This window comes from Lithobates pipiens, unplaced genomic scaffold, assembly GCF_037356315.1.
Source record: "Lithobates pipiens isolate NorthernLeopardFrog02 unplaced genomic scaffold, aLitPip1_a1.2 Scaffold_16, whole genome shotgun sequence".
In the NCBI taxonomy this organism is placed as follows: Eukaryota; Metazoa; Chordata; class Amphibia; order Anura; family Ranidae; genus Lithobates; species Lithobates pipiens.
In genome coordinates, this window is record NW_027507748.1 from 596,053,364 (window position 1) to 596,067,832 (window position 14,469).

General features: G+C 41.7%; 1 protein-coding gene across 2 annotated transcripts in view; it reads left to right on the forward strand.

Moving 5' to 3' along the window:
* Nucleotides 1-14,469, forward strand: part of CUL5 (cullin 5) — an 84,244-nt gene that overhangs the window by 44,128 nt on the left and 25,647 nt on the right. Inside the window, exons 9-13 of one of the 2 annotated variants that reach the window (XM_077483953.1) lie at nt 6,550-6,680; nt 7,874-7,981; nt 10,318-10,382; nt 11,030-11,068; nt 14,240-14,372. In XM_077483953.1, coding sequence (XP_077340079.1) covers nt 6,550-6,680; nt 7,874-7,981; nt 10,318-10,382; nt 11,030-11,068; nt 14,240-14,372 — 476 coding nt within the window. The remainder of the gene's footprint in view (nt 1-6,549; nt 6,681-7,873; nt 7,982-10,317; nt 10,383-11,029; nt 11,069-14,239; nt 14,373-14,469) is intronic. The other variant, XM_077483954.1, reaches the window with a different exon arrangement.

The following is a 14,469-nucleotide window of genomic DNA, read 5'->3' on the forward strand; positions in this document are numbered from 1 at the left end:
CCTCCTCTCCCCCCTTCTTTGGCAGGGGCCCTTACTCAGCCTGCAGTCACTGCAATTGGCATCTGTCAATCCCTAAAGCACCAATTTCGACAGGCCCTTAAAGAGGTTCCTATACAGCAAGCCCGGGATTTGGCCGAACTACCAAGAGGATTATGTTTTGTCATAGACGCCATTAAATCTATTCACCAGGCATCCTGCCTTGCTCTTGGGCTAGTACACATGCGTAGAACCTTGTGGTTAAAAAATTGGTCAGCTGAAGCACCATACAAAAAGCTCCTGACTTGTTTTCCTTTTCATGGGGATCGGCTATTTGGGGACGATTTGGACAAATGCATCTGAATGATTTCCAGTGGGAAAAGTACTCTTTTGCCAGTCAAGAGAAAGAATAAACGCCCTTCATTTAAGCAGACTCTTTCTCCTACACCAGGGGCATCTGCCTCTAGGCAGTGACGCCGTCAGACTCTAGAGGAAAACCTCAGGGACAGGCCCAGGCTCAAAAGAAGTCCTGGGGCCGGGAACCTGCAAAACAGAATTCTAAGGCCTCATTATGAAGAGGCGCCCCCCCCCTCGCCAGGGTGGGGGGGGAGACTTCTGCAGTTCTCAGAACTCTGGAAGAGGAAATCCAGGACAGATGGGTCATCTCCACGGTAACTCTAGGGTAAAAAATTGAAATTTGGGACTTTCCACCTCTCGTTTCTGAGGTCAAACGTTCCCAAAGATCCAGGGAAAAGGCCATCTCTGGTTTGGGCACTAGACTGATTAATGGCTCAGGGGGTGATCATACAAATCCCCACAAAAGTGCAAAGTTTGGGGGTTTTATTCAAACCTCTTTACGGTACCAAACCCGAATGGAGATATCAGACCCATTCTAGAGCAAAAAAAAAAAATCGAAATCTGTTCCTGAAGAGCCACTCCTTTCACATGGAGTCGATCAAGCCATGCAACCGGATTCATTCAAAGTGCCTTTTCCTGGCCGAATTGAATGGTACCCGGACCTCATGGCCGAAGAAACAAGGTTTTACCTGTAACGCCTCTCTTTCTAGAGAGCTGGACCCCGGGATCCAGTATTTGGGTTTTTCAGCCATATTGCTGGTGGGGTGCTTTACAGGCCCAGAGCTGGGATCCCCCATTTAAACAAAAATAAAGTGAGAGGTGAAGATTGGGTCTGTTAGCACAGAACCATGCAGCTAAATAATGTAAGGGAGATTCCTAAGAAATGTTTCTAATTCTTGTGGATTTTCTCCTTTAAGTAAATGTGTGCTATGCCAGGGGCTGTCAAGAGCATGTACCTTTCCATGCTTGTCAATCTCATCTCTGTGTACAAGCTGCATGCTTCCTCTGAGCCTATGCTCCAGGTAGGATGTGGGAAGGGGGGATTTTTTCCTTTTCGGGAATGTCCCCCCACATTATCCTTCAGGCGCCTCCCGTCGCCGCCATTACGGCGGCTCTCCATCCACTGGCTTCCTCCACCCCAGCCTCCCCTCCATGTGCGATCCAATCAGGATCGAAGCCCTCGGCTCGCTTGGGAAAAGTGTTCTTTTTTTAAAAAGATGAGGTGGGGTGCGAATGGGTGGGCAGAGGAGGGGGCGGAGCTTTAGCGTGACATCATCTTGGTTTAACGCCCACAACGCGGGCTATACAAAGCTATAAAGTGCACTCTTTTGCAGGTGCACACAGCTCAAGTAGAATCCCCCTCAGAGGACCGGGATGAGACTGATTACTCCTCTTCTGAGGAATCAAGTGGAGGAGGACCCTCTTCAGCTTCACAGGATGAGAAATTGCTGGTGCAAACTGTTAGTGAAATGGTCCGCTCCACATTTAAGCTACTCGTAACTGAGTCGGTTGAAAACCCCATGTCTTGTTTGGGTTCACTGAAGCCTCCTCAAACTGCGAATGCCTTTCCTGTTCATTTCTTTCTGGAAAAGCTTATTTATCCTGAGTAAGATCACCCAGATAAACATTTTTTCCCTCCTAAAAAGATTTCAACACTTTATCTTATGGAAAAAATTCTCAAAGATGTGGGGTATACCCGCAATTGATGCCGCTATATCCTCTGTGAATAAAAGTCTGACTTGTCCTGTTGACAACGCTCAAATGCTTAGGGATCCAACCGATAAAACTTTGGAATTCCTGTTAAAACATTTTTTCCTTGGCAGGTTCAGTAGCTCAACCTGCAGTGGCGGCAATTGGGGTATGTCAGTCCTTGAAAGACCACTTGAAGCAGGTGCTCAAAGTTTTCCCTGAACAGCAGGCCCAGGAGTTAGCCAACCTGCCAGCGGCTTTGTGTTTTGCAGTTGACGCAATCAGAGATTCTATCCTTCAGACCCTTTGCCTTGCGCTTGGGTTGGTGCATATGCATAGAATCTTATGGTTGAAAAATTGGTCAGCCGAAACACCATGTAAAAAGCTCCTGGCTGGTTTTCCCTTCCGTGCTGTAAGGCTGTTTGGGCCGGATTTGGACAATTTTATATCCAAAAAATCTCAAGTGGGAAAAGTACCCTTTTGCCAGTTAAGAAAAGGAGGTTCCTTTCTTCAGTACCAGGGGCATCAGCCTCCAGGCAATCGCGAAGGCCTCCACTGTCAGGTTCAAGAGGTAAAACTCAGAGTCAACCCCAGGGACAAAAGAAGTCCTGGGGGAAGAAATCTACAAGACAGAACGCTAAAGCCTCTTTATAAAGGGGCGCCCCTGCTCGTTCGAGTGAGGGGAAGACTGCTACAGTTCTCAAGGGTCTGCCAGGATGAGTTTCAGGACAGATGGGTGGTCTCCACAATAACTCTAGGTTACAAACTAGAGTTCCGAGAATTCCTGTTTCCTCAGATCAAATGTTCCCAAAGATCCAGAGAAAAAGAAGTCTCTTTCAAGTGTTGGAGAGACTTTTGGCACAAAAAGTAATGATGGTGGTTCCTATGCAAGAGCAGGGATTGGGGTTTTATTCAAACCTTTTCACAGTGCCAAAGCCAAATGGAGATGTCAGACCCATCCTAGATCTCAAAGCTCTAAACCGGTTCCTAAAAATCTTTTTGCATGGGATCAATTCGATCAGCAGTCTCCATCCTGCAAGGAGGAGAACTTCTGGCATCAGTAGACATCAAGGTACCTGCATGTACCTATTTTCCCCGTTCATCAGAAATATCTGCGGTTCGAAGTGGAAAATTTTTATTTTCAGTTTGTAGCTCTGCCTTTCAGTCTAGCTACTGCACCTCGGGTGTTCACAAAGGGCCTGGCTCCTCCTCTGGCCAGATTAAGGGCCCAGGGTATAACGGTTATAGCATACCTAGACAACCCACTCTTAATAGACCGGTCAGTAGCCCGCTTAGGCCAAAGCTTGGTCACCACAGTCAGCTACCTGGAATACCTAGGTTGGGACCTCAACTTAGAGAAGTCTTCTTTAAAACCAGTAAGGAGACTAGAGTACTTGGGTCTGATCATGGATACAACCCAGAAGAGGGTATTTTTACCCCAGGCAAAAATAGGTGCCATAAAGGAGCTGGTTCAGGTAGTCCGGGCTAAGAAGGGTCCTTTGTATGAGGTTGTTGGGAAAGATGCTGGCTTCATTCAAAGCTGTTCCCTATGCTCAGTTTCATTCAAGACTGCTGCAAAACAGTATCCTGTCTGCCTGGAACAAGAAAGTCCAGTCGCTAGATCTTCCAATGCGCTTGTCACCAATACTGCGTCAAATCCCCAGTTGGTGGTTGGTACCCGAGAATCTGTGGTAATGGAAATCCTTTTTACCAGTTACCTGGAGGGGGGTAACAACAGATGCCAGCCTTTCGGGTTGGGGAGCAGTTGTGGAAATGACATCTGTCCAAGGGAGATGGTCCAAAACCGAGAGGGCCTTACCCATCAACATTCTAGAGATTTGTGGGGCGTACCTAGCCCTAAAGGCCTGGACATTCAGGTTGCAGGGTTGTCCGGTCAGGATCCAATCCGACAATACCACAGCAGTTGCTTATATCAATCACCAAGGGGACACCAGGAGTCGTGCAGCCCAGGGAGAGGTAAACCAGATCCTAATCTGGGCACAAAAGCATGTGCCATGCATATCGGCAATCTTCATTCCAGGGGTAGAGAACTGGCATGCGGACTACTTAAGTCACCGGCAGTTGTTCCCAGGGGAATGGTCTCTTCACTCCGACATCTTCCTGGCTATATGTCAAAGATGGGAGATCCCATATGTAGATCTGTTTGTGTCCAGGTTCAACAAGAAGATTGACAACTTTGTGTCAAGAACAAGGGATCCACTTGCATGATGGACAGATGAGTTGGTGACTCCGTGGCATCCATTTTCACAGATTTATGCATTCCCTCCTATTCTGCTGCTACCATGAATTCTTCGCAGGATGAAGCAGGAAAAGAAGTCGGTGCTTCTAGTGGCCCCAGCGTGGCCCAAAAGATCTTGGTATACAGAAATAATGAAGATGGCGGTAGGGTCCCCATGGACCCTACCACCACATCCAGACCTGCTATCGCAAGGACCAGTGTTCATCCTACCTTACAAATGCTAAATTTAACGGTTTGGCAATTGAAACTTACATTCTGAAGAGTCATGGGCTTTCAGGCCCAGTAATATTAATGCATTAATGATTAATGCAAGGAAGCCAGCTTCCAGAGTCATTTATTATAGAGTCTGGAAGGCATATGTCTCCTGGTGTAAATCCAGGGGTTGGCATCCCAGAAAGTATGTCATAGGGAGAATCCTTGCTTGCTTTTCTGCAAATGGGGTTAGAGATGAAGCTGGCCATGAGTACTATCAAGGGCCAGGTCTTGGCCTTATCGGTATTGTTTCAACGTCTGCTTGCTTCGCATTCTTTGGTCCGAAGCTTTATACAGGGCCTAACGTGGCTTAATCCACTGGTTAGAGCACCCTTGAACCCCTGGGACTTGAATTTAGTTCTGTCGACATTACAGAAATAGCCTTTTGAGCCAATACGACATAATCACTTGGTCCTTTTGACAAGGAAGCTAATTTTTCTGGTAGCCATTTCTTCTGCAAGAAGGTTATCAGAATGGGTGGCTCTTTCTTGTAAAGAGCCATATTTAATCATGCACAAGGATAGATTAGTATTGCATCCTCGTCGTAGCTTTCTATCGTAGGTGGTTTCAGGTTTTCATCTAAACCAGGATATTGTTCTGCCTTCATTTTTCCAGATCCCTTTTCTACAGAAGAAAAGTCACTACATTCTCTGGATGTATTGAGAGCGGTCAAAACTTATTTGGAAGAGACTGCTCAGATTCGCAAAATGAATGTTTTGTTTGTGTTGCCTGAAGGTCCTAAAAAAGGACAGGCAGCGTCCAAATCCACCATTGCTAAGTGGATTTTTCAGGTAATTGTTCAAGCTTATGGTTTGAAGAGAAAAGTTCCACCTTTTCAAATCAAAGCACACTCTGCAAGGGCTGTTAGTGCTTCATGGGCAGTGCATCGCCAGGCCTTCATGGCTCAAATCTGCAAGGCCACAACTTCGTCTTCAGTCCATACATTCACCAGATTCTATCAGGTGGATGTGAGAAGACACGAGGATATCGCCTTTAGACGCAGTGTGCTGCAGGCAGTGGTACAAGGTCCTCAGGTCTGATTGCACCCTACTTTTGTTGTGTCTCCCTCTCCTCAGATAGCATTGCTCTGGGACATCCCATCAGTAAATACTGTGGCTCTGTGTCCCGTGATGTACGAAAAAGAAAATGGGATTTTTATAACCGCTTGCCTGTAAAATCCTTTTCTTCGAGTACATTGCGGGACACGGAAGTCCCTCCCCTCTTCTAATACTCATATATTGCTTTGCTACAAAACTGAGGTACTCCCAGTAAGGGGAGGGGTTATATAGGGGACTAAACTTACTGTCTAGGGTGTGTGTGCCAGTGTCCATCACCTAGTGGTGCCTATATAACCCATTTAGTAAATACTGTGGCTCTGTGCCCCGTAATGTACTTGAAGAAAAGGATTTTACAGGTAAGCTCTTATAAAAATCGTATTTTTTTTTTTTTTTTATAACGGCTTACCTGTAAAATCCTTTTCTTGGAGTACATTACGGGACACAGAGGTCCTGTCCCTCTTTCTGGGGTTTAAGTATATTGCTTTGCTACAAAAACCTGGTAGGGGGTTATATAGGGAGTGAACTTCCTGTATTGGGCATGCCCATGCCCAGCACCTGAAGGTGGCTATAACTCATATAGTTAATACTGTGGCTCTGTGTCCCGTGATGTACTCCAAGAAAATAATTTTATAGGTAAGCTGTAATAAAAATCCTATTTTTTCTGGATTTTTTTGTTGTTATTCTTTGTCAGTGGGTAAATGTAAAAAATCAGCAGAGGATTTAATTTCATAAAACAAATGGTGGATTTGTTGCCAAAATCTGTGATATTCAGGTCTTGGGAACATAACTGGTACATTGACTACAGTTTTTACTGATAGGCTCTTTTGTCCTGGTTTATATTCATTGGTCCACTTGTCCGTTTTTTTGTTCTGTATCAGGCACCTGTTTATATTGGTTTGTGTGTGTTTGGAAGGATGATCCCATTTGGGCTAAAGCCCTTCTCTGGTCTCTCAATAGAGTTGCACTTAATGTTTTCTCTCATGGATAAAGTTCCGAGTGGAATTGAGCCAATGTTAAAGGACCTTGAGGAGCACATTGTGAGTGCTGGATTAGCAGACATGGTGGCAGCTGCAGAAACCATTACTACTGTAAGTATTCTGTTCATATGTTCCATGTAATCCAGTAATGCTGAAATGTATAGAGTTGTATGAGTAAATCTAGCCATACATGAACTAAAATGTGGCCATTTCTTGTTTGACTGTTTTTGTTTAGTGTATCAGTGTGATCACTGATCAGTGTATTCTGAGAGTGGAGGAGTCCCCGCTGTCAGAATATACTAGCACAACGGGGAGGATTTCTATATCGACCTTGAATGGGGGAATTGTGTTTTTTTTTTTTTTTTTTTTTTTTTTTTCTGGAGGAGGGGGGTTTCATATTTTTTCATCTATGGCCAGCTTAAGTATCATGCCATTACCTAATTTACAAGAGTGTACTCTGGGAGATGAATTCACACTTTTTATAAATTTTGCTATCTTACTATACAAGCAGTCATATACTGTAATTTAAGAGATGAGAGTAATATCACATTTTTCGTATTTTAAAAAGATAATTGTTGGTAAAAACCCAAATAAGAAACCTGTCTAATTTTAATTTCATTCAGGGATTTAGTTGCTTCTTCAAACTCTATTACAAAGTTTTACTGATTTAATTTTCATATGAATGCTCATCACCGTGTCTCCATTGTTGAGTATTGGGAAAAAATGTATGTTAGCTTTGGTTAAAATGTTTTCTTTGAAAATGAAGTGCTCTAATATGGGACAGATGGCTGGGCGATGGGGAAACCTGCACGTGAACTAATGTGTATTCTAGGATGAATGTAGGGACTCACTATAGCAAAGGCAGACTGAATCGGTAGTGAGACACAGAGTAATAAATATGGGGGAGTCGAGGAAACTAACTTTGGGCAGGGGGAGGGGGGGGTGGGGGGTATGGTACAACAAATGTATTGTATACGGGTGAAACACGGTATGCTGTGTTAGTTGTGTACCCTGAGGAATCTGTAATATCTGATAGGCCTGTACTGCTATGCTACCACCCTGTTCCATGAGATTGTTTTACTGAATGCTGACTATGTTTGTGACCGCATGTTTTTAATAAAGTTGGTTTTCCCAAAAAAAAAAGAAAATGAAGTGCTCTTTTAGTTATCTCTAATAAGCAGATCTCTCTACATCCCTTTTCTCATTCTGTATTTACTGGAGATTTTTCTCAAACCATAAGTTAGCTAGCGCTTTATAACCTGAATAAAGACCAATGCAGTTTTTCTTCTTTTTTTTTGGGCTAGGATTCTGAGAAGTATGTAGAGCAATTACTGACGTTGTTTAATAGATTTAGCAAACTAGTAAAAGAAGCTTTTCAGGATGATCCAAGGTTTCTTACTGCTCGAGACAAGGTAGGCCTAAATTTTAGTCTGCTATATCTCATTTATCTATTCTTCTCCATGTATTCATAGAGGGTATTGCTAAATTACAAAAAAAAAAAAAAAGAAAAAAGTTAAAGCGGATCTATGACATTTCCGGCTCCTTCTCCCCCAACCCCCCCCCCCCCCTCTGCCTTCTGGGACACACACAGGTACGAGAAAACAGCGGGACCATGAATTGCGCATACACAATAGGAAACTGGCTGTGAAGCCTGAAGGCTTCACTGCCAGTTTCCATTACAATCCCTCTGACTACTTTCACACGGGGGCGTTGGGGGGCGTCGGCGGTAAATCGCCACCGTATTTAGCTGCGCTTTACCGTTGTTTTTGCAGAGGTTTTTGGCCACTAGTGGGGCACTTTTAACCCCCGCTAGCGTCCGGAAAAGGGTTAAAAGCAGTGGCTTGCAGGACTTTTTTTTACCGTCCTTTCAGCGCTCCAGTGTGAAAGGAGTGAGAGGAGAGGCTCTTTACAGGCTCTATAGCGCCTCAGTGTGGAAGCAAATACAATGCCTGCACCTGCAGCCGATTGATGAATCGGCTCGGGGTGCCGACATCCCTGGACAGTTAATAAAAGTCAGCACCTATGGTATTTGTAGCTGCTTACTTAAAAAAAAAAAATGTAAGTAGAAAACATGGTTGTACATTGTCATTCATTTAGTTGTGTATTTGATTCTGCAGGCTATCAAAGTGCCATTGCATTTTTGGAAGTCTGAAGAAATGTTAAGCTACCCTTGCTGATCACCTTCTAAAAATGTCAGTTGAATTACTATCATGCTGATTGTTGAAACTCAGAACTCTTTTTGTTACTTACCTAGAACATAATGTGTTAATCAGTGGTTTTGACCTCCACTGGTTGCATGATTTGTTCAGATCAGTGCCTCAGAAAAGCCAAAAGCAGCCATTTTGTTCAGAAGGCCAGCAATGTAAGCTTGCATATCCATTTCTGGAGAGGTTTACCCTTAGGACGAACTCTCATGAAAATGTTATTTATTTTAACTTTAGCACTTTGTCCAGTTCTGATCGGTGACCCAATTGTCCCCTAAACGCACCTTTTAATGCTGGCTGTAGCGTCATCCCCATTTGAAACCTAAATTATAGGCATTTCATTGGGGGGAGGTATGGCCATCAGTGTTCCTGCCCCCTATCTCTCTAGCAGGGGCTGCTCTTACACATGCACAGCCCTGCAGCGCTCAGTGGTGTGATCGTTTTAACTATTATGAATAAGCAGTGCTGAATCAGCACTGTGGCTCTAGGTGTCTGTTGTTGCCTGTACACATACACAGCCCTGTTGATCTTTCACTTGTAAGAGTGACCAATCAAGCAGGTGCCTTGTATGACACAACCAACCCTTCCGAGTGTGTTGATCTCCCAAGTCCCCTACACCACTCAGTGGTTTCTTCTTCTGATTTCCACATCACTACTGTCCATTAAACCATTTTGACTTAATGACAAGGCTGCTTTAAGTATACTCGCATAACTAAAACTTTGGCCTGAATAGTTTTTAATCACCCTGTGAGATAGCCTTAAAGTGTTACTAAACCCAGTACACAGAACATAGAAATGCAATTATTTTAGTAAGCATAATAATTTTAGTAGTACCTTTTCCCATCAGCAGTTAGAGCAGTCTTGTGAATTCTATGAGTGTCCAACCAAGCACTGGTTAAAGCTTGGAGGAGGAGTTTTCTGACCATCCAATGAGGATGCAGAACCCATGACCCTCTGTCTGGACAGTGCTGGATGGCCCTGAGCTGATCACATTTACCCTCCCAAGAAAAGTAAAAAAACCTCTCTAGCAATACACACCAAACTGAGCTTGTTCAGCCTGACTCCATAGACTCTGTATTATCAGGGGACAGTGGAAGGAGGGGAGTATCACAGAAGCCAGGTTCAAACATCCTTTTTTCACAATGCGGAGGATTAACCCCTTAGGTTACGCAGTGAATATAACCAGCATGCTTTACTGCATATACAGACCGATTTTACAGTTGTGGGTTTAGTAACACTTTAAGACAGCTACACAATGCTTAAAAAAAAAAACCTCAATACTTCTTGGTTTCTTTTTTTATTTCACAAAGCATGCTGTGACAGCCGCATGGTAGCCAGACCCGTGTATAACAACATTTGATTTTGGGAATGACAGGGATGGGTTTAATTACCTTTTTAGTGCAGGATATTTTCACATTTAGGCAGCATTGGTTACGTACAAAATTTTTCCAAGTGATTTTTGAGTTTCTATCTTTACATTTGTGACTTTTGTATCCTTTAGAAAGGAAATAAACATTTTCATTGTCCCTGTTATTATCCTCTAGGCATACAAGGCTGTGGTGAATGATGCAACAATATTTAAACTGGAGCTACCACTAAAGCAAAAAGGGTAAAGTACTTTTTTCTTATTGTTGATGGGGAGACACAAGCGTAATGCTCTTTCTTGCTTATTAGTTGCCCCTCACTACCCTTTTCATCTTTAGATAAGTCTGTAATTTCGGACTGTTGTATTTTTTTATCGTTTCTGTTTTTGTATGTATTTTTTAGGTTCAATAGTTTTTAAACTGCTGTCTTATATCTTTTATATAGTATAGTAATAGCTGTAAAGAAAGGATGCTTTTAAAAATAAGAAAATTAGTACTTTTTATTTATCAATAAACAACCTACAAAGTACTTAAATAGAAAAAAAAAAACTAAATCAAATCCACCATACAATACTAGGGAGGACCCATTTCTTTCTGCAGCAGCCTCAGACATAGAGAACAGATCTTAACATTGAGTCTTTCTGGTAGTACATGAAAAGACAGAAGCAACTGAGATAGTCTAAATCAGCAGAAGAACTGTGTTTTGTTTTTTAACCTGCCAAATTCCTATAAAATGCTATGTGCGAGTGTACCTGGAAGAATTGAGGCTGTTTTAAAGGCAAAGGGTGGAGATGTTTAAAATTATCTTGATTTTTCTTTTTCAATTTATGCTCCTAGATTTTGAAATAATACAAATTATTCATTTTATTCTTTTTTTCCCTTTTTTTTTAAGCATCCTCACTTTACAACAAGCGTCTAAAGTGTTTGCACGGTACTGTATATACATATATAACATTTACTTTTAACATTTCATATATGATGGAGGATTTCCTGCGCACCATGAGTCAGCTAGAAATATATTACAGGCATTGTCCTTTCAGGCAGACTGGCTGCCACTTAAACCTCAGAATGAGCCCTCTGATGGAGGATGAGTGACTGTAATGTTTTGTTTGTGTAACTACTGAGTTCTATAAACATATTTTTTTTATCAGTGGGAGTAAATAAGGGTATTTATGTGAAAAGTACCTAAAGCTCCACTTGTTGGTCAAAAAGAAATAACAAAATAATAATTTGCAATATTTCTGATTTACCTGACCTTAAACACTTCCCGCCCATAGGCCAACATATGACATCCCGGAGCTATCTGAGTGGAGATATATGAATGATACCTGCAGCTGCAGGCATCATTCAAATATCTTTTTCTTTCAGCCGGCAATTCCCTGCAAAGTAAATGTGATCATATCCGCTAGATTGCTTTTACAGATGATGGGATGGGACTCACACCCCCCCCCCACCCCCCTTCTGCCACCCTCTGGTGCTTCTCCCAACTCGTCTGTGCAATCGGGGAGACAGAGAATGAATCAATCATAGAGCCTCGGAGGCTGGAAGCGACGTCATGGTGTCCTGTCTGTCACCGGCAGATTTTTTAAATTTTTTTTGCTGGAAAGCCGGAGATAGCTTCTTTTTTTTTTTTCATCTCAGGCTTTCCAGCACTTATACTTTTATAAGAAGTGATAAGTTTGTCAACAAAAAACGTTTTCATCAGAGGCATTTTTGAAGTGATGAAAACTAAAAGTATATCACATTTTCATCCTCTGACGAAAACTATGACAGAAATAAATTCCGTTTTCCTTAGCAAGCGAAAGCTAAACGAAAATGTGAAGGAGGGACATTTACACTTAGAACCTCCAGTTTCCATGGAGCTCCTGCTTCCGCTGGATGGAGCCCGACATTTTTAGATAGGAGGCTGTCCGCAGAAAGGTTAGACTACTATCAATTTGATGTCTGTTATGTGCAGCCTGAAGTGGGATGTTCTATTAGGATGGTGGGAGGCTTGGCTGTGTAGTTAACCCTCTCACACGCTGCCATACACTCACACTTCATACTGATATATCAAGGCCCCCTGAAGGAGATCTGCTCCTTGTCAATATGCTTCACAGCTTGTCTACTACGGAAGAGCAGCACTCTGTCTGATCTGTGCAGGGTTCACCCATTTGCTGCCAGAGCTGTTTTTTGCACCCATGCTTAAAAAAAAATAAATTTAGGCCTGAAGATTACATAAACCCACCCCCCCCCCCCCCCCTCCATATATATTTTCTTAAAGCAGAAAAGTTAATGTAAATGTGCACTGCATGGTGGCATCATCACGCAAACAGTTTTTATTTTTATTGATTTATTTTAACGTTACATGTCTGTCAAAAAAGCAATATTCTTGTATGAAACTTAGTTTACATTAAAGACCTTATAGAACGATGAAATCTCTGTCACGATTTTTCACTCCAGGAGTATATAAGGAGTTTGGAAATTGTAGAGAAATGCTTAGATAATGCATTACAATGTAACTAAACCCATTCGATTTTAGTCGACTGAAATGTCCTACTAAATACGACTAAAACGAAAACACTCACAGAAGACTAAAATGAGACTAAAACTAAAATGCCATTTTAGTCCTAAGACTAAAACTAAATCGAAAATTGCTGCCAATTACGACAAATACGGTATTTGTTTATTTTATTTTTATTATCTCTTACACTTTCCCTTTAATTTTTTTTTCTTTTTGATCACTTTTATTCCTATTACAAGGAATGTAAACATCCCTTGTAATGGGAATAGAACATGACAGGTCATCTTTATGGAGAGATCTGTGTTATAAACTATAAGCAGTGTTAATTTTGGCATAAAAAAATGCAAAAACCTGAATTTTATTCCCTGGGGTCTCTGCAAAATATATATATATATATATATATAATGTCATCACTGACCCATAATGTTTGGGGGTGCTGAGTAATTTGTTAGCAAAAAAATTATGATTTTTATATGTAGAAGAGGAATGCTAGAATTGGGTCGGTATGGAAGTGGTTAAGAAAAAAATTCCTTGTAAAGGTCAATAAGCAAAGATAGTTGGGTAACTTTTAGGGCCAGTTCACACCAAGTGCAGTCCAGTGTGTTTTTGATGCAGAAAAAAAACCCGCATTGATAGTAGGTAATATGGTTTTCAATGGCATAATTCGCACCAGTGCAGTCAGTTCCAGAAAAAAAAAGTAGAGCATGCGTGGTAAAATGCATCAAAAACCCACCTAAGCGCACCAAAACACACTGAAACACATATGTCCTTATTTAAGGTGAAGAATAAAAGAGGGTAAAAAAGACGCACGAAATACGCACATGCAGAAAAGCATTCAGGACTGAATTTCTATGGTGTGACCTGGCTCAAAAGCCGAGTACGGGTCTATTTATAAAAACAGCCTTTGAGTGCTCCCCTCTTGTTTAGAAAGGACCTAATGTTCGTTTAGTCTAGGGACATGCCATGGTTCCAGTATTCACGATCAGACCCACAAAGCTGCGGCTCTGGTCATGTGTAAAATAATCTCATGAGGATGTTGAGGACTCTTTTATACCCCCAAAGACTGAAGGAGCATTAGGGTCCAGTCAGGCCAGGGTGACTGGTGGGGTGCAATAAATGCACATTGCATTAGGAAAACCCATTCAAATGAACACACCACAATAGATCAACAATCATACCTGCTGCATTTTTTATGCAAAGTGCATACAATGTAATAGTGCATTACTGTGTGCTGCCTGCAGTGTGGAGGTGTGATAGATATTTAAAATGAATGGCACAACATTGCAACAATGCACACACAACACAGTGGTGTAAATTGGCCCTTACTCTATGAGAAGGGGAGCACCCATGTGATATTTATAATCTGGTCAGAGTTTAGCCTTAACTACATGCTTTGTTTTATGATAATTTTTGATTCACAGACATAAATACTACATAGTTGTAGAATCCCAGCAAATAGATTATTCAGATCGATTTTCCACCAACCATGTAACATTGATATCATAGTGCAAACTTTATTTGCATTGTCATGCTAAAGTGTTGTTTAGGTAACTTACAAGTTTGAATAATACTGATTTTTATGGGCATTTATTGTTTTAGGGTGGGATTAAAAACACAGCCTGAGTCAAAGTGCCCGGAGTTACTTGCTAATTACTGTGATATGTTGTTAAGAAAAACACCTCTCAGTAAAAAGCTTACTTCCGAAGAAATTGAAGCAAAGCTGAAGGAAGTGGTATGTGTTTATTTTTATGCACTAATATAATAACATTTTGACAACTTTTGTGATAAAAGTGATTGTAAAGCTTTATTTATTTTTTTCGTTAAAATAA